This window comes from Alexandromys fortis, unplaced genomic scaffold, assembly GCF_014885135.2.
Source record: "Alexandromys fortis isolate MF-2015 unplaced genomic scaffold, M_Fortis_MF-2015_v1.1 scaffold_72, whole genome shotgun sequence".
NCBI lineage: Eukaryota > Metazoa > Chordata > Mammalia > Rodentia > Cricetidae > Alexandromys > Alexandromys fortis.
In genome coordinates this window covers 788545-808648 of record NW_026067969.1, presented here as the reverse complement: position 1 = coordinate 808648, position 20104 = coordinate 788545, and the positions used below count along the sequence as shown (strand labels likewise).

General features: G+C 52.3%; 2 protein-coding genes across 3 annotated transcripts; both read right to left on the bottom strand.

The window, feature by feature from the left end:
• Positions 1–8532: 8532 nt before the first annotated feature.
• Lcn10 (lipocalin 10) lies at positions 8533–12028 on the bottom strand. 2 transcript variants are annotated; one of them, XM_050155247.1, is made up of 6 exons: positions 11803–12028; positions 10993–11132; positions 10581–10651; positions 10249–10356; positions 9489–9587; positions 8533–9028 (listed from the first exon to the last, which is right to left on the bottom strand). In XM_050155247.1, exons 1-6 carry the CDS (start codon positions 11902–11904, stop codon positions 9000–9002), a joined length of 549 nt encoding a protein of 182 aa, XP_050011204.1. In that variant the 5' UTR covers positions 11905–12028; the 3' UTR covers positions 8533–8999. The 2 variants fall into 2 exon arrangements, with proteins under 2 accessions (XP_050011204.1, XP_050011202.1); XM_050155245.1 differs by having other exon boundaries at positions 8533–9587.
• Positions 12029–13164: 1136 nt separating this feature from the next.
• Positions 13165–18623, bottom strand: Lcn6 (lipocalin 6). Its single transcript, XM_050155345.1, has 7 exons — positions 16963–18623; positions 16637–16776; positions 14818–14888; positions 14120–14230; positions 13812–13913; positions 13472–13497; positions 13165–13305 (listed from the first exon to the last, which is right to left on the bottom strand). Exons 1-7 carry the CDS (start codon positions 17053–17055, stop codon positions 13303–13305), a joined length of 546 nt encoding a protein of 181 aa, XP_050011302.1. The 5' UTR covers positions 17056–18623; the 3' UTR covers positions 13165–13302.
• Between the last annotated feature and the right edge of the window lie 1481 nt (positions 18624–20104).

Sequence of the window (20104 nt, the reverse complement as noted above, 5' to 3'; positions counted from 1 at the left end):
GGTCATGATTTGTTGTGTGACTCACGATCAGAAGAGAGTGGCAGTACCACAGTCTAAACACAGGGTGTCAAGCACCTGACGTCATCCATCAGACACCCACACAGGCAAAAGAGAGGAACAAGTGATTTCACAGAGGGCTGCCAAGTCCCTAGGAAGTAATCTGGGCCTGGGTGGTCAGAGGCGTTATCTCCAGCAGAACTGTCTAATTGTAAAGAGACTAATAACACGCTTCTCAGCTGTGTGCTCTCCTGAATTAGTGTTGCTAAAAATCAACGAAAAGCTAGTAAAACTACAGAGTTTATTCAAGACTCCTTCGGTGTCAGGAACAGCTCCTCAGAGTGTGGTTCCCTCCGTGCAGTAGGAAAGGATCTAGTCATGAAAGGCAGGAACCTCTGAACCACACTGAAGGGTGAACGACCTGCAGGGAATAGACACACAGACAAGCTGCAGGACTCCAACTATACAACTGTCAGCTGGCAGGTGATGATGGCACACACCTTTAACGCCAGTACTCTGGAGGCAGTGGTGGGCAGATCTCTGTGAGTTCAAGGCCAGCCTGGTCTACAGAGTGAGTTCCAGGACAGCCAGGGCTGCTACACCACAGAGAAGCCCTATCTCAAAAACAAAACAAAAATGTCAGGAGACACATGCCTTTAATCCCAGCCTTCAGGAAGCTGAGGCAGATGGATCTCTGTGAATCTGAGGCCAGTCTGGTCTACAGAGCAAGTCCCAGGACATCCCAGGCTACATAATGAGACCCTAGAGACCCTATCTCTAAACAGACAGACAGACAGACAGACAAAATTGCCCATCAGGGGCCTGTCCATGGGGACAGAACGCAGACTGTCAGTTTCCAGAGCAGTGATGGAGGGGACTGCTCACAAGCGAGGGTCTATTGTGGGGGTTGAATGCCCTGGAACCAGCTGTTGGTGGTGATTGCACACTCCTGACTGAACACAGCTAATGGCATGGAATTGTTAATGTTACGTCTGGAGCGTCGCCCAGCCCCTGGCATCTATCCCAGCCCCCCTGAGCTGGGAGTCTGGACTCCAAATCCCAGCATGCCAGGTCCTGACCCCTCCCTGGGGGAGGGTCAGAACCACTCCCACGGGATATTTAAGTTGGCTCCCGGAGGAGAAGCACGTGGTTCCGGGTTTGCATGCGCTCCCCCTTTTCCTGTCTCCCCGCCACGCACTCGGCCACCCGAGAGCGCTGTACTTAATAAAATGATGGGCATTTTCAATTGGTTTGATCTGACCTAATTGGATTTCTTAGCGCCTGCAAGGCTGCACCTTCTTAGGATTTTTTCTTAACAGTTAACTTGGGGCTTTGTGAATTCCCTGCAACCATCTGATGGGATTCTGGAGGAAGCAACAAATCTGCCATTTGTTGAGTGAGGAGTGGATGTTTGCAAAGGGAACAAATCCTCTAGTGTGCAGTTGAGCCTAGTGGGAGGACCCAGTGTGAGGAACTGGGCCTGCTCATTCCCTGAAAGGGGGGGGCAGAATTTGTGGTTCTGAGGAGAGAGGGAAGGTGCACGGGACTGGGATGTGGAAAGGCCAAGGCCAGCAGGGGCTGTGTGACATAGGCTTGAAGTCAGAAGGAGTGGACAGTAGCCTCTTGGACCAGGACCAGTCCCAGATGGTCCTCTGTGCAGACACGGCCACACCGAGGGAAAGGTTGAATTTACCACCTTGTTTTCTCCTTCAGTTTCTCCCAGGCCCTTGCTTACCTGGATACAAGGACACTTTGTAGGACAGCTTGTGTCCTGTCACAGCAAATATCACAAAGACAGAAACGTGATTGGAAGTTGCCCAACCTGGGTAGCAATTGGATGCTAAGTGATGTCCATGGTCATGGTCTGGCTGAAGCTTTGCCTGCCTCATCCTGGGACATCCATGCTGGGACTTCTCACACCTTTGTTCTGGAAAGTTGCTCCCAAGAAGGGAAGGTGCAGGATCTGAAAGCCATGGTCAGGCTCCCCAAGGGGTCAGTGTGGGGCCCTGATGGGCCTGGGCCATCCCAGGCCCCATGAGCCAATGGGGAGGAAGAGGCTTCACTTAAGGATAAATCCACACTAGGAGCCCAGATCTCCTCCCTGGGGTTCCCACTGTCCTCACTCTGAAGATGGGGTGGGTGAGCAGGAGGCTGGAACTCCAGCCTAATAGTCCTATCAAATACTAAGAGGGCTGTTTGAGGCTCTTCTCGCACGTCCTGTGTGCTCTGTTAGGCTTCCCCAGCACTGTGTGGACCTGTGAGTCAAGTATACACAGAAGGACTGGGCAGATGTGAACGTTGGGACGAAATGGGTGCGGGAAAGCAGAGTCCATTGTGGCCGAAGGTGGCACTGACGATGGCGTTGTTGATGGCATCACACATCTGCTCCTCCTCCATCCTCTACCTCAGACCAGGGTCCACGCTGGTAATCACACCCACCCCACCCCCAGCTCCAAGGAGGCTCTGGCACGGTGACTTGCCCCTGTCTATGCTGTTGGGGCTGACTAGAAAAACACATAGGGGATATCTCAGACAAACATGGAGAAACACACTGGGTATGTCTGAGAACCCTAGAGGAAGACCTATAGGAGAAGCCTGCCCAGTGAGCCCTTGAACAGAGTCAGAGAACATCCAGGTCCCGTATGACAGCACAAAAGCTGACCCAATACCTGGATTCCAGTCCAGAAAGCAGAGGCTCAGGCAGTGGGCTAAGCTTGCGAGGCAAGCGGTGCCCGGTATTGAAGCTGTGTGTCAAAGGACAGCTGTACCATAAGGAACAATTAGAGTGATGTGGATGTCAGTGACAGGGAAGTGGAGGATAGTGAGGAGTCGGGAGATGTGGAGCTCAGAGTGGCCCCCTGAACCGTCATAAGCAGCCCTGAGTAAGGAGCCGTGACAGGCAACAGGACGTGTCTTTAAAGCATAGTGACCAACCTTTCAAACATCAGCAAAAGACACACTCATCAATGACACTGTGGAAGTCCTCACCCCAAACAACTGTACAGTGCTTCCCGTGAGCACCAGTCTCAGATCTACAGCATTCCGGCTTCAGCTGGCTTGGCCCTTCCACAGGGAAGTGAGTCTCCATTACACAGTTATCTGCATCTGTGGAGAGCCAACCTCATACCCGAGCTGTGCTGGCTTCAGATGGCTTGGCTCTTCCACGGGGAAGTGGGTATCAGACAATTATTCCATTTTCTGCATCACTGCAGAGCCAACTTCATATCTGTGTCTGCTGGCTTAACTTCTTAAGAAGAAAAGCCCGGAGCTGGTTCACAGCTTCCAGCTCTAGTTGCCAGGTGCCTCCAGCTATTGTGTGCCCTGTCACGGAGGCTGTGGCTTCTGCCCTGAGCATTTTCCAGACCTACAAGTGTTTAGCATGTGTCAGAGGTCAGAGCTCTATCCTTTCTGCCAAAGAGTAGACCATGTATGCTCATCTCCTCTTCAGTGGACAAGCATGAATTCCACCAAGTGATTATTGGGAAATGTGCTACTATGGATGTAACGGATTAATTAAAAATGCTGCAGGATCCCTGGCAGCTGCAGCGGCAGAAATGCTGCAGGTCCCTTAAGTGATGGCAGTGGGCCATGTGGCAGCAGGCAGTAAACAGCGGGTTCTGAGAGCAGCCAGTCCCAGGCAGGGACAGCGCAGTTGCCCAAGTGGCTGCAGCAGGCCACGAGGAGAGACAGACAGATGGGCACACCATGAGACCACGCCACAGATCTCCAAAGGCAGCTGGTCCTGGGGTAGGGAGCCACGCGATGGCGGATGAGAGAGAGAGAGAGAGAGAGAGAGAGAGAGAGAGAGAGAGAGAGAGAGAGAGAGAGAGAGAGAGAGAAGGGGGGTAAGGGGAGAAGTAGGAAGAAGAGGGAGCTGGAAAAGGAAGAGACTCTGCCTCCCAAGAGCTGGGATTAAAGGTGTGTGCCGCCGCCACCTGGCTCTGGGTTGCATTGTTCTTGTTCCCTGACCTTAATGAGTTCCTCATTCAACTCTGTGCCTTTCTCAAAGTTTAGATTGTCTTCTTGGGTTTTTCACCCCAAAGATACTTAACAAAAACATCTTAGCCTAACTTTATTTTCGAAGCTTCGTTTGAGCTGTGATGCACTCTGAAACCTGTGAACACATCTCCCGACATTAAGGTTCTAAGAATTTAAGGAAGCTGGGCTACAGGAACTCAAGTGGGACTTTTTTGTTTTGTTTTGTTTGTTTGTTTGTTTTGAGTTATTTTGCTTTGTTTTTCGAGACAGAGTTTCCCTCTGTAACAGTCCGGGCTCTCCTGGAACTCACTCTGTAGACCAGGTTGGCCTTGAACTCACTTGCCTCTGCCTCCCAAGTGCTGGCATTAAAGGCGTGCGCCACCACCGCCTGGTTTCAAGTGTTTTTGTTAATCATTAACCTAAGCCACAGCCTATGCAACTCCTCAATAGAAACTCACGTGTTCTAGCTGGGTGACACTTCCTTGTTTTATTTTTAATCATCAAAACTCTATTTAAACTAACATTAATATCAATCACGCATACAGATTAAGAAGAAATTATCTTCATAATAATCCACAGGTAAAGCCGTCCAGTACAATGGGATGTTCCCATGAGATAAACGCACCCATTGCAGGCAGTGGGATCCCCCACACCCATTCACACCACACCAGATGCCGGAGAAAGATGGCAGCAGCAACCGTGTGAAGGCTCAGCAGAAGCAAAGGACGTTCTGGGGTCTGTGGTCCTGGGCCTTTCCTATCCATAACCCACCCATCAGGGATTCTCCTCCTTGTGAGCTGACACTCTAAAGTCAGCTGCCTTCTGCTGCTCCTCTGGCACGTCTGGCACCATCAAGCTTCCTGCGACGGTTCCCTCCCCGAGGCTCATCCGCCAGTCTCTGGCTCTATGCAGCTGTCAGGCTGCCCCTTAGCAAAGAGAGTAACGGTTCCTAACAGATGGTGTCAACGTCACTGGACCATCCTAAACTTGGGTCTCCTTGGTTCCTGGGCCCATATAGGGACCTGCTAGGACTAGAGGAAGACTGACCGAACCTGTGGCTCTGCTACTGTGGTTCTGGGTCATTCCCTACGTTAGACACCAAGATGCTCCACTGACCACTATCCCACCCTAGACCTCAGCCCAGCAGAGTGTTGATGCCCTTGGAAAACAGGACCTTCCAGACATCCAGTCTTTCTGGAAAGGGCGGGGGCATTGAACAACCCCTCCTCCATTGCAAACTAACACAGCAGACTCTGCCCTGAGCGAGACATGGGGTGAGCAGTAGTGTATGTGAACTTGTGTGCAGAATTATATGTGCATGGATGAATATGTACTCACGTGAATGAATGTGTGTACTGTATATACACATATTGTGTATGCATGTTGACTGTGTAAATACATGTGCCTGTGTAAGGGTGCAGGTGTACATATGTACACTCTGCACATATGCATATATCTAGAGGTTGTATGCAGGTGTGTGATCCACTGTGAGTATGCTCTGTGCCCAAGATGGGGTATGTGCATTACATGTGCCTGTGTTGACATGAGGTTCTGCATTCTCTGCCTATATATCATATGTGCTAATGAAGTTGTTTGTCAGCATACAATGCACACATGAACATAGGTGTGCACTGCTGTGTGTGTGTGTGCGTGCAAACTTGTCAGTGGCTGTCTGCAGCCACTCACTTTTAGAGCTGTCTCTACAGAATAAAGTCACTGAGACCTGCTCCTGCCCTGTGGCTTAGCAAAGAGAAGAAATACAGAAACCCCAGCCCTGCGAGTAGCAGTCAGGGCTTTCAAGAAGCTGGGAGTAGTTTACCTTGCTTCTCACTCAGAAATGCAGACATCCAGATTATGGTGGGGGTGGGAATCAGGGGTCATGTTGATCTAGGAAGCAGGAAGAGATCCCGGAGGCTCTGGACCTGTGGGCTGAGCTCAAAGTAATGTCTCTTTCACCACAGAGTCTTTATTCTTCCTCCATCAGAACACGGTGTCCAGTCCGGTGATTGAGGCTCCCTCTGTCATCCCACGTCTCTCCTCCTCCCAACAGGAAGGGCTGTCATCACCCACACACACTCAGAACGGGAAGTGGGATGATGCCATCCAAGAGGGTTCCTCAGAGTCTGAGTCCCCAGGAAAAGCTGAGAGAGCTCGTGGATTTAAGGTGGGCTCATGGGTGTGGATTTGTCAGCTGGGGATGCCATAGCCTAGGACCCTAGACAGAGGCCTAAACAGCATTTATGTCTCAAAGTTCTGGAGGTGATGGTCCAAGAGGGCTCCCATAGGAAAGAGTTCTAAAGAAAGTCTTTTCCCAGTTGGTAGGGGTCACCTCGTTGTGTCCTCATGTGGCAGAGCACTGATTCATTCCCATCACAAGAACCCACCTTCCCAGCCTCATCTAATACAAACCTTCCACAGGGTCCCTCTCCCCATCATCCCACTGCAAGCCAGAGCTCCACATGGACACTGAGGGGACACCTGTGAGACACCTGTGTCCTCCCATCTGTCATGTTACACACAAGCATAGGTTCACCTACATGTGTCTCTGGAATGCAGTAATTCCTGCTGTCTGTCACTGCAAACGCAATGAGCAGAGACCAGAATGGATTCTTTGCATTGTGCTATACCCGAGAGCTGGCAATCCGGGAAGCCAGGGGAGACAGCTTTGTCTGTGCTATCTCTCAATGGTTTACTTTATAGGAAACCAGGACATGGGCAATACTCATTCCAAAATCTTGTCCTTCTGGCTAGATGCTCAGCCTTGTCTCTGAGCTTTGTGTTGTCGCTGTTTTCCCCTGTCTTTTCCCTCGAGGCCTGGGGGCACACACGCACCTGGGGGCACACACACCTGGAGCGCACACACACCTGGGGGCACACACGCACCTGGAGGCACACACACCTGGAGCGCATATGCACCTGGGGACACACACACACGCACCTGGGGGCACACATGCACCTGGGGACACACACGCACCTGGGGGCACACATGCACCTGGGGACACACACACACGCACCTGGAGGCACACATGCACCTGGGAACACACATGCACCTGGGGGCACACATGCATCCAGTCCACTGCCCCTAGCATTTCTCCAGAATGCTCCTTTCCTTTACATTGCCTCTAGGTTCTCCGAATAAACACAGTTTGAGGATTCAATTCCGTCTCCACAGCAACCAGCATCCTGGGGCTGGTATTATGATTATATAAGACTCATCAGTGATCTTACTGAGGATGGCTCTCTCTCCAGCTCCCCAGCTCTGCCACTGCCTCTGTGAAGTGAGTCAGGGAAAGAGCGTCTAAAGCACTCCTGAGGCCACAGTGGCCCTGGGTGGATCTAACCTTATCAGGGTCATATGAGATCCAGGTCAGGCTGTGGCAAACAGCACGAAGATTTGCAAGACTGGTTCTATGTGACTTGAGACCAACTCTGTCCCCAACCAGCTTGTTGCTTCAAGAGAGGCTACCTTCAAGGACAGAGGGATAGATTCTGTGAGTCTACCCTGTGGGGCTTACCTAGGCACCCTGATCTACTGACTGACTCATGTTCTGCCCTCTGGACCTTCCATGGCTCCCTCTTCCCAATGTCTCCCCAGCTGCTCCTCCTCTTGTTCCCCACTTCTCCTCTTCCCCCTTCTCTTCCTCCTCTCCTCTCATCCCCTCCTCTTCCCTCCTCCCCCACTGCTCCTCCTTCTCCCTCATCACTGGTAGAGCCCAGCAGTAGAAAGCATCCGTCCTGAGTGCTTACAATCCAAGAAAACAAGGAGTCTGAAGCCCCTAGAACAGGGTGGTCTCACCCACCCTAATGAAACAACAATCTAGAGATTGCTAAGGTCAGATGGCAGGGCATAGCTGTCCTTGGCTCTGCAGTGACCACCATCTATCATTAAGAACCAAAGATATCAGAGGAAGAGACAGGAACCCCAAGCTCAGTTCCTTATGACATTCCTGGACCTTAAGGCTTAGAGGGGTGCTCAGAACCCCACCATATTTAACTCCTGACTCCTTCCCAGAAGGCTGTAGGGCCATTTCTAATGTCAGCTGCCATCCTCCCCCGACACATTGAGCTTTAGATCCTTCCCAGGAAGTGTGGAGTTGGGCCTGACATCGACTGCCTTCTTCTGAATCCGGGCTCCCGGGCTCCTGTTTTCATTCATAAGCCAAAAGTCACGTACAAATAAATGCCCTTGACCCAAAAGCCTGACATGGCTTCTGAGAGCTGAATTTGGATGCTCTGGAAGAGTAGCATGTGCTCTTCGTGAGCTATCTCCCCAGCCCCAAGGTCTAGATTTTAGTGTATGTGTCATGAAAGTAGAAAACCAGGAAAACATAAGAAGAGGAAATGTAGGAAGGTTGAAACATGAAAGCGGAAAGCAAGAGGGAGGCGGGGGAAGGAGAATGAATGAGAGCAAAGTATAATTAAGAATATGCACAGAGCTTGGCATGATGGTGCACATCTTTAATCCCATCCCTATGGAGGCAAAAAAAAGTACATATGAAAATAAAAACTTTTAAAAGATTTTTATTTGTAATTGAATGTATCTCTGGGCAGGTGGTACGTGTGTGTGTGTGTGTGTGTGTGTGCAATGCCCACAAAGGCCAGAAGAGGCTGTTGGATCCCCTGGAGCTGCAGTTACAGGTGTTTGTGAGACCCTCAATATGGACGCTGGGGGCGAAACTTGAGTTCTCTTGCAGTATGCACTGTTAACCACTGAGCCATCTCTCTAGCTCCCAAAATAAAGAAGCCCAGTTTCAAAGAAAGGAACAAAATGGGATGAGCCTATGGTCTATGCTCAGCCTCCCCAGGGTGAAGTGAGGGTGAGCGTCAGACTTGGCCAGGCAGGTGGGAGTTTGCTGGGATTGGAGGATGCAAAGGCAGCAGTCACAGCTCGGGCTCTGTGCAGTCAGTCATCACTGGGCTACAGTCACCCAACACCCACTGAATGCCACAGCCACCACCTGGAACAGCATTCCAGCATCTGGAAGACTCTCAAGGCAAAGGGGTGAGCGGAGGATGACTGGCTGTCACGGCAGGATTGTGTGTGCACAGGAATCTGTGGGCAAGAACACGGTGCTGAGGGGCCTGGCAGCCACCTCTGTCATGAATTCATATGAGGCTCCTTGCCCTGGTTGCCCTGGACTCTAAAGAGGGTAGAGCTGTGTGGTCTCCATTTGGAGTGTCGACTGGAGTCTGTATGCTCTGGGAGCTGTCTCGGTCTGCTGGGGACGCTGCACACCCAATGCTGGCAGGAAGCCCACAGGCACCGGGGATGAGGACATCTAGGCATCTTCTCAGTTGACTTTGCAGACCACGTGGCCAGACACGGGTATGCACACACACACACAGGCACACACACACACATACATGCACACACATATGCACATGCACACACACACACATGCACACACACATATGCACATGCACACACACGCACCCACATTTCCTACGTGAACCAGCTGTTTCATGGGGCAGAATGGGGGACATGACAATAAGAGCCCGAGGCTGTGTAGTACCGTCTTTCGGAAGAATGGTGGCCTGCTTGGTGAGCCGCAGGATATGGCACGTGTCCAGGAACTCTCGCAGACTCAGGAAGCTGGAGATGTTCTGTCTGTCTGAGTTGGGGACAGAATCACAGCAGCAGGAGTGCCCCTTAGACATTTGGAGGGTGGTATCCTAATCTTTCATGCTCTCCTTCACTGTCATTTTGTGCCTGGGCCCCATTTCCAAGGCTAGGAGATAGGGTCACCCTGCAGTCTGTCCCTACAAACAGCCCTCCCCCGGGCATATCCAGGTTGGCTGCATTCAAAACATGCCTCTCCTCTGCTCTGTCCACAGACCCCCTCTGCAGCCCAGGCTCGGTGCCCCTCCTCCTGGCCACCTCACTTCCTCCCCCTCCCTAATGCTTTCCCTAAACACTCCCTTTGTTCACACTGGATCAGGCCACCTATCCTAAGCCTCCATTTCCCAGAGTTCAGCACTCACAGCCCGCACCTCAACCTCCTCTGAGGCAGCATCCCAACACTAACACACAAGGCTGTCCTATCCTGCAGCCCCTGCATCTAGACCCTCCTGGTGAGGGTCTCCCCTTGACTCTGCAGCTGCCACCTCCAACCCTACACACAGCCCTTCTCAGATGGCCCTTCACCAACCGCCCTCCCTCCCCATTGGCCAGCCTTTCCTCCTCTTCACCCTCCCTCACCTCTGTGTCTCTGGTCCCTGAGCCCTCCACCACCATGGTGCTGACACCCACAGGTGACCACACAGCGTACTCACTGAAGAGCAGCAGGCTCTTGTAGTTGTTGCCTGCACGGCCCAAGCGGAGGTAGACCAGGCCGTACGTGTAGTCGGTGGACAGCACATGGAAACCCTTTATCCCCTTCACTACAAGAGAAGCACAGCAGCCACTGGTGCCTGGACACCCATGCCCACCCACAGTACAGAATCTGGTGCCCAACACATCAGCTGGTCCAGCACGGTCTTTCCTCATGGGCCTCACCTCCCAGGCCAGGTCACTCAGCCAGTTGTGGGACCTCAGCCACCCTGCTCGCCCATCCTGGGTGTCCGGCCACTGGCTCAGTTTCCCATGGCCCAGGCATCTTACTCACAGGTATTCCTGAACACAGGCTTCTTTCTATCCTTCTTCAGGGTCGTCTCCATGGACTGACACCCCTGAGGCCTGGGGGACAGATGTGAGGAGCTGTAGCCAGAAGGCCACCTTCCACCACCTTCCACCACCAACTTCTCCAGCTCTACTCACAACTGCCCCTGGAGCCTAGGGGTGGGGGTCAGGGGTCAGGGTGGCCAGTTTGGGTGGGGTCCACTCCCAGCATCCCTTCCCCCGTGCCATGTATTTCCCCCAAAATCAGCCCTTAGGTCTCAGGGAAGGAAGAAGTAGTGAAACCATCTGTCTGGGGACCCCACTCTGCTTACTGTCGGCCCCTTCTTCCCAGAGAGAGGCTGCCCCTGGCCAATCTGCAAAGGGCGTACCAGGACCACTGCCACATCGTGTCCCCTCACCGGCTGAAGGCGATGACCACCTTGAGCTGTCCTGTTTTGTGCACCTTCACCACAGACGCCCCCAGCTTCCTCTTGTCCCTAGCCGGCAAGAACCCCCGGGTGTCCGTGGCGATGGCAATAATGTACCAGAAGCCTGAAAACTGCATGGGCGGCGGGGGAGGACGGTGTTGGAGCTGCCGCACCATGCTGCCCGTCCAGGCTCCCAGCTAGAGAACAGACCCAGCAAGTGGCCCTTTCCCAAGACCCAGACCACATCTGTATCTGCAGGTGGACACTACCCTGTCCCAGGCTGAAGAGAAGCTGGCGCTTAGCTGGTCAGGTGCCCAGGAGTCTGAAGCCCGGGCTGTGTCTACCCTACCCACCCCAGCGGTTCCTTCCCTCTTGGCCTCCCTGTAACACCGACGCTCAGCCACTTTCTCTCCTACTTGTCCCTGGGCCGCTAGCTGCCAGCTTTTCCCTGATGCATACTCTTTGATCCTAATAACTCTGTGTGTGTTTCTTAGATTGTCCACCTCGCCTCTGCGCCCACAGCCACCCCACCGGCAATCTTCCGCTTCAGGGCACCTCTAATGCTTGCCCCTCCATCCCACTGTTTTTTGCAGCAGAGGTATCTCCAAGAGGTCCCAGGGCTGGAGCAGTGGCCGGAGAGGACAGGTAACCAACACAGCTGGGCTCAACAGATGCCGTGTTCTGCCCTCCTGCTGAGGACATTATCCCAGATCACCCCACAGTTGGAACTCTGGTCCTAAGTGGCCTTTGTACCCTGTAACCCTAATACGTGATGAAGGTACCAGGGGGCATGAGGCTTACCTTGCCCCAGTTGAGGGCGTGGGCCTCCTTAGGGAAAAACGCCTCTGTCCAGGACACCACAGCCAGAGCTAGGGCTGTGGCCAGGGCCATTTCCAGCTTCATCCTTAGCAGCTCTGAGTTTAAAGCTGTATCTTTCCGTGCCTGTCCTGCTGTGGTGTCAGACCTACCTTGGAGAATCGGGCTGCTGGGACGGGAAGGCGTGACTTCAAGCTCTGCCCCTCCTTCTGAGAACTTCACCCAGGTCGTGGTTGGTTACAAGAGACTTTGCCTGCCTGGGAGGTCCCTGAAGATGGATACCATCCTGTTCTCAGAGGCCATATGGAGGCTGGTTCTCACATCCCTCACTCCCGAAGGGCTAGAACTACACACATCTGCATACCATTGCAGTCTGGGCTGTCTCACCTAGCACCGGGTCCCTGGGACTCCCGTAACCCTAGCCAAAGAGGGGAGGCGGAAGCCTAGGGTGTTTTCTGGGACTAGACTCTTGGGCAAGTGTGCAGACAAGAGGGATGAAAACAGTGGCCTCTAGGCATAAATTTTGGAACTCCCTATGGAAGGCTATTTATAGTGCCTGAGGAGCTGCTGATGACTGGGCCAGGAGAAAGAGAGACAGAGAGAGAGAGACAGAGAGAGAGAGAGAGAGAGAGAGAGAGAGAGAGAGAGAGAACTGATGTGTGCCCAAGCTTTGAACTCCCCCCACACACACACACGTTACTTTCTAATAGGTGACTTTGTTCCACCATTTCCTGACCAGATACCCCATTTGCAATGAGGGCCCATAGGCTCAGGCCTTTGGGAATTCCATACACCACCGTGCCCACACCCAACCAACAGCCAGAGCCTAGGTATAGAGGAGCTAGGGCCCTGGGGGCACCTCCCTGCTGGGAAGCTCACAGATACTGACCTAACTCCCCTGCCAGCCAGTCTGTGAATTCTGTGTCCTCCCGCCAGGCCGCCTGTGGATACTAACCCCCTATAAGTTGTTGGCGGATGCTATCTGTGCTTTCCTACTGTGCAACGCTCAGTGTTTCTTCCTACTAGGTAGTACATAGGTGTTTGGACCCGGTCCTTGGATTCTGGTGGTCCAGGGCTGTCTTGATAGTGTTCTGACATATAGCTCTGGTCTAGCCCAGGCACCTCAGCTTTTGCCATTCTTGGTGGCTACATCCTGTCCCCAGTGAAAAGTCAGCATCCCTGTCTTCAGGCTCAAGAATTCTCACAAGGTATTTTAGAGTATCAAATTCTTTTGTCCCTGAGCTGGCTCTGTGGTTCCATGGTCTGCTCTCTGGCTATGTCCTCTTCCACAGCACAGGAACCATCCCACCCCCAGAGAAGACACATTGTGGCAGGTTTACTTGTGAAGTCGCTTTATTTTCAACCACAGCCTGAGCCTAGGGGAGCAGAGAACCAACACCCAGCACCACTAGCCGCGGAGTAAAGACAGTGCCTGTCCACCTCCACCAGGATGTGAGGATGTGATGCTATCTCCGGGGCGGGGCGTCACTGAAAACCAGGGCAAGAGTTGGCGAGGTGCTTAGGAAAGCCTTCATCCTCACCTTCAGTGACCTTCCCACCAGCAGAGTCGTGGGCTTTGAAGAGGGTCCACCCAAAGCCCCAGGCGCTATCAGCTCCCCAAGGAGCCAAGAGTGGTGCAAAAAAGGTGGCCTACCTGGAGGATCTTGTGTGCACACGTGACTGTAAGAAAAACCAAGCCAGTTGTGAGAACAGGGCTGCAGCAGCTCCCAGGATCCTACCCACAAGCCTCTTCTAAGGAGGCTGTTCCTCCAGACTTGACTGTATGACAGGCGTGGGTGATCCCCTGAAGCACCCACAAACCAGTCGAAGCAGAAGACAACCACCTCCACCACCCCAGCCACTCCGTGTGTGTGTGTGTGTGTGTGTGTGTGTGTGTGTGTGTGAGAGAGAGAGAGAGAGAGAGAGAGAGAGAGAGAGAGAGAGAGAGAGAGAACTGCCTGCGCCCCCCTGTGGCCAGTACTAGTAACACTCACAGTCCTTCCGCAACTGGGCCTGCTGTTGGGCCCGGAAACCCAGACCCTGGCTCCATTTGGTGAACAGCTTCATGGCCTCATAGCTAGCCACCTCTGTCCGACCTGGGCATGAAGGAGCAGCCTCTGAGAGACGGTCAGAGTGTGGAGAGTGTGACTGTGTCCCCCGACCCTTTCTTTACCCCAATCCCTAGCAAACTTCATGGTAGCTGGGGCTTGTCCCTGTATGTTCCCTACCGGGGGCTATGGACACAGAGTACCTATGTCTGGGGCACCAGGGACCCTTAGCAACCTTGCCTGTCCCCACTTACTGTACAGCTCCACTGTGTTGAAAGCCTCATCCCCAAACTCCAGCTGTGTGAAGACGACAGCGTAGTCCTTGAAGTTAGTGCCCAGCACCCGATAATCCAGCACGCCAATAGCTAGAGAGCAAATGCAAGATCCAGGGCGGCAGGGGGAATTGGAGCATCATGTAAGTCAAAATGGGGAGCATATCCAAACCCTATTCAACTTCAGCAGAGGTCTCAAGCTGTCCCCAGTCCCCTGACCCCTACACTGTGCCAGCAAGAAGCAGTTCTCAGATGCTGGTGGACAGACATACAGATGATTGCTTGCCCCAGCTCAGCCCAGGGTGACTGAGAGCAAGCGGGTCACCCTCTACCAGTCTCATCCTTTGCGGGTAGAACACTACTTTCCAGGCACCCCGCCCTCTTAACTCATGAAGAAGCCCAGGGATAGAGACTAGGACCCCCCAAACACGTGCATCTGGGCACACAGGGGTGGGGAAATGAGGCCTAAGACCTCTGTTCAGGGGCCTCTCTCCTCTGAGGATTGACTCCAGGGCCCTGACTGTCAGATCCTTTATCGACCCACAGAACGGTGCCAAGGGCTCTTGAGCAGAGTGATCTCCTTCCCGCCAGGCCTGGCCCTGCCAACTGCAGCCTGGGAATACACAGGAGCGGGCCTTCATGGTGATCGGGTGAGAAGGTCCCAGGGGCATCACACTCACAGGGGTTCTCAAACACCCATCGAGAATTCTGCTTCAGCAGCTCCACCGTGCTCTGACGACAACCATCTGGCCTAGGAAGCAATGGCAGGAAAGCCTCTGAGACAGACATAGGCCCGCCAGCGGGGAAGGCCAAAAAGGGGGTTCACATTTCATGACGCCTGGGTTACCCAGAAAACCCACCCTGGGGCCTGAAAGGCACTCATTATTCCTTTCGTTTCCCAAGGGATCCACACTGTTGGGTGCTGAGGACTCAAGAGACATCAGCCTGTGGTTCAAGTGAGAAGACACTATCCAGACATCCCCTGAGGCCTCACCCTCTGAGGTGAGAAAACACAAGAGAAGCACAGCAGGATCTGCTAGACAAAACATGACTGCAGAGCTGGGAACAAGACACCTACAGTGAGCAATGCCCGGGAGGCTCTGGAGGAAAACAGCACAAGCTGGTCCAGCAGACCAGGAGGTGCACCTCACACCCACAGCAAAGTCTGGGTCAATGAACAGATCACAGGAACAGAAGAGAAAGTTAAAAACAAAGAAAATTTACCCAAACGTGTACATCTGACAACGGTTATAAACTAAGTCATAATTCAGCAATGTAGGCTGCACAGCCACCTGAGTGTACCTCACACTTTCTCACCAGGCCAAGTTCTAGACACACCAAAGATTCAAGACTTCCAGACACAGAAAGGGAAAGGAAACCCCCACCCCCACCCTGTGTCCTGGCAACCAGAGCCCTCAGACACAAAGGCCGCTGTGCACACAAAACAAAACTAAAAGGCACTTCAGAGACACAAAGTCCCCCTCGAACCTGGAGAAACGGCCAGGCAGTTCAGAGCACTCGCTGGTCTCACAGAAGACCCGGCTTTGGTTCCCAATGCTCACACGGTAGCTCACCACCATTCCTAACTCCAATGTCAGAGGATCTGATGCTCCTTTCTGCCCTCTATGGAATCAGGCATGCACATGGTACACAAACATGCATTCGGGCAGAATATTCACACACATAAGTTTTTTCAAAAGCCTCCCAACATCAGAAAACAAACTGGGAAGTAGCTCTGTAGCTAGTTTGGTTTTTTGTTTTGTTTTGTTTTGTTTTTGTGTTTGTGACTCAGTATCAGAAACATGAGTCAGATGTGCAGAAATAGCTACACCTGCCATGCCAAGCCCTGAGGGGTGGAAGTGGGGGGATCATGAGTTCAAAGTCATCCTTGTCTGCTGCCTGTCTCAGTGGCTCAGGTCCTCACTAAGCAGCCAGCCTGGTACACCAAATGAGGCACATTTAAGAGACATTCATCTCACTTCCCCACAGCTCCCACCAGGTGCCTCAGGGACTGCTGTGTGTTACTTCACTAGACAAGGCCAGCTTGACCCTACAGGCTAGACTGGCCTGAGGCTTTGGTGACCTCCTTCTGAAGAGATCAATGCTTGCAGCTAAGCCAGTGGCCCTGAGGACCAAACGCTCCACAAGACTCAAAGAGAAAAAGAACAAAGGAGTATCAAGTCATGCCCTCAGAGGCCAGGGACAGAGATTCACAGGCTGGCAGAAAGTGGATGAGGCAGACAGAGCCCACTAGGGAAAGGAAGAAAGGGCAACAGAAGCAGGGAACATTCCACTGCGGGGACCTCAGGAACAGAGGAGACTAACCCGGGGAGCACAAGGGAATGGGGAGCACGGAGAGCCAACCATGCAGTCAGGAGCTGTTCTGCAGAATCCAGTCCTCTCTCAGAAGGAGGGAGACAAAGCCTGCAGCCCCTCTGGGGAAGGTCTCTTGCTGAGGAAGCTGAAACAGAGTCCCCAGCTCAGGGGTTGCCAACTCACCCCTGCCGGGAAGACAGAACTCTCAGCTTGTTGTCCGGAGTGAGAGTCACCAGGACGCCTTCTACATTCTTCATGTCCTTCTCCACCATGAAGTCCTTGGCACGGGAGGCCATTGCCAGGATGTACCAGGGCCCAAGGAACTAGGGGAAGCATTGGCTGAGATGCTGGGCTCTCCTCCTTCAGAGCAGTTAAAGAACTCCCTCACCTTTCACACAGTCTAACTCCCTCAACCCATGCTTATCCAGATTGACTCTCGGGGATGCAAATGCTGTGCACCTCAAAGGTAGGGCCTGGCCCGAGGACCTGCTGCCCAAGAAGGCTGTTACCTGCTTAGGATCCAGCCTTCCCAGCCACAGGGCCTGGACCTGGGACATAGAAACCAAAGCAAGAAGAGCGGCCGCCAGAAACACCACCTTCATGCTTCCGGAGGCCACCGTGCAGTAGGCCGGGATGTGCCATCTCCCACCAGGAAACAGTTTATACGACTCTAACTGCCTCAGTGTGGGTGGCCACTAACTGCCAGGACAGCATTCTGACCTCTCACAAAGCAAAATCACTCAGAGTGTGGAGGGCGGTGTTAAAGTGTGCTGGTCTTGGTGTCTAGCAGAGGCAAGAGAGGCCCAGGAACCTGTTCTAATCAACAGCACAGTGCCCACTCCCCAGCAAGTTCCAGAGTAAGCCTCCTAAAGCTGTCCACCCTGTCTTCTCCCCTCCTCAGGAACAGTATTCTTCCAAGCTTCTCTTCTCCTGATCCGTGCAAGTCCAAGCTGAGGTTAAGTCCTAGTCCCAGGTTGGCCAAGTTAAAGGAGTCTGTCCAGAAACCGTAGTTTCAGACAACTTTTGTCTCAATCATTAAAAATACAAAAAGCCACCCCCAAAGACTTCATTTTAAGCTCCATTCCCACCTTCAATGGCCACACAGCCTTCTGCTTTGCTGGCCTGTGACCTCCCACTGGCTCTAACAGGCAGCCCTGCAACCAGTTTAGTTGTCCCTCTGTCCCCGCTGTCCCCCTATCTGGACATATTCATTTTCCATCCATCTCCAGCTGGGCCACATCTATGTGTCTGCACTCTAAGACCAAATCCTGACTGACTTCAGCCAGACCCTGTTAAGTATTTTCTCTTAGAGGAACCTCTCTGCCAATGGAAATAATCCCAATCAAACTGAATCAAACCAAATTAAAAGATGCCCATTTTTAATAGATGAGAAAACTCCCAGGTAGCCCCAGAAAAATATGCAAAGGGGAAGAGAGAGAAAAGGGGAGACCACACAAAACACAGAGACCACATGTTCATTCTTTGGGGGGCACTTTAAATAGTCTGTGGGAGTGGGCTCAACTTTCCCTGAGGAGGGGATACCCTTTGGAGGGCTTTCTTGACCCTCCTGGGAGGCAGCACCATTTGGCAGGCTTTCTTGGAGGGGGAGTTTGGACTGAGGTAACTCCCAGGGGAGGGAGCTTATGACAGGAGCTGGGGTGAAGCCCCAAGCCAAACAATCCTTTATACAAACCCTTTTGTATAGAGGGTTGTTAGGGAGCTGAAGGTGATGCTTTAGACCAAAAATACCCTAAACCCCCTCAAACACTGTCTGTAGCCTGGTCCCCAAGACTCCCCTCCTGATTCCTGTCCACAGCCTGGTCCCAAAGGCTCCCCTCATGATTGCTGTCCATAGCCTGATCCCCAAGACTCCCCTCATTGCTGTCTGCAGCTTCAGCTATCCAACACAAAGTCATTGGAGCTAATAACTGGAGCAGAAGTTCTGGGTGGGGTTTATCAGACCCACCATACTCAAGAGGTGGGGAGGTGGTAGGCGGATCCTCCTGCCTCCAGCCAAGACCGCAGCCACCCACCCCATGAGACTGGGTCATCATCACAGATGCCCTGCGCACTTCTGCACAAGGCTGCAGGTCTTCAGGACCCAGAACAGAGAAGAGTGAAGCTCACGCTTCGCCTCCTTTTCACCCAGCCCCCGACCATCCCCATCCTCAATCCAAGCCAGCCTTGAGGACCCACGGGTGCAATGTGTCCACAGCTTGAGTCTCTGCAGAAAAGACATCCTAATAAAGCTCCCTGCTGGCGCCTGCTGGGGACGGGTAAAGGTGCACACGCCAGACCCTGGGTAAACGTCAGCGAAATGGTCTTCCGTCCAGCTTGGTGACCCAGAGTCAGACCTTGAACCTGGATTAGGATGGCTCCTGGCTGCCGACCTCCCAGACACCTGACAGAAGAAAAGTAAGATATCTCTTAGAAGACAATTGCTCCAAAACTCCCATCTTAATCCTCAGATCAATGCTGTCAATCATTTTAAAACGTATATTCCAGCCAAAACACATAGGCCTAAGACAACAGAATGAGAAGCAGCAGGGGGAAAACAGACAGGAAAAGCAGTGACTGTGCCTGGATCTCCCACGGCAGACTGGAAAGAGCTCTAGGGACAGTACTCACGGGCGAAGCCACCTTCGGAGGGTCTCAGAGGAACAGGAAATGAGAGAAGGTGGTATAGGAAAAAAAAAGTCCATGAGAGTCTGGTTAGGTTGGTGCCTGAATTTCTTCACCACCTTGAAAAAGTTATGCTGCCCCTAAAGACGAAAACTGCAGCCATACCTGCCATGTAAAATACTGCCAGGCTGTGGCAGCAAACTCCTTTAATCCCAGCACTCAAGAGACAGAAGCAAGGGAATCTCTTGAGTATTCAAGGCCATCCTGGTCTAGAGAGTGAGTTCAACTACAGCCAAGGCTACACATAGAAACCTTGTTTCAAAAATCAAAAAGAAAAGAAAGAACAAAGATTTTACTACAATCTTATGTATTGATAATACAATGATTATCTGTAAACTTTAAAATTTAACCTACAGCAATCTTTCCCAGGGGCTGGAGAGATGGCTCAATTTGCAGCTCTTCCAGAGGATCAGAACTCAATTCTCAGTACCCTGTTTTGGCTTCTGAGGGCATCCACACAGACATGACATACACACGCACACATGCACACACACCCACACACTCACACATCAAATAGAATACAATAAATCTTCAAAATAAAAAGAATCTTCTTTCAGGAGTCTAGAGCTTCATAGAGTCCTGTGGGGGTCCAACCTTGTGCAGAGGGGAGAAGAGCCAAGGCCAAGCTAAAAGACGCCACAAAAGAAGCTGAAAGAACAGGCACCAACTTCAGAGAGCACATGACTTACATAAATGTTCCAGAAAGGCAGAGTTTAACTGCTGGTAGGATGCAAAAAGCAAAGGATCAGTTGAGAGTCCCAGGAATAAGTGTGTCCTAAACCACCAAAGAGATGTGAACCAGACACTGCACTATCTCCACTACACCCTCACAGTTCAACAAGATGGTACGAGGAGTGGCCGGGTTAGGAGAAGTTATGAGGCTAGAGCCAAAATAGGATTGATGCGCTGATAAGAACATGAAGGAGAAGGAGCTGTTCCTTCTATCTGTCTGTCTTACTATGTTTGTAT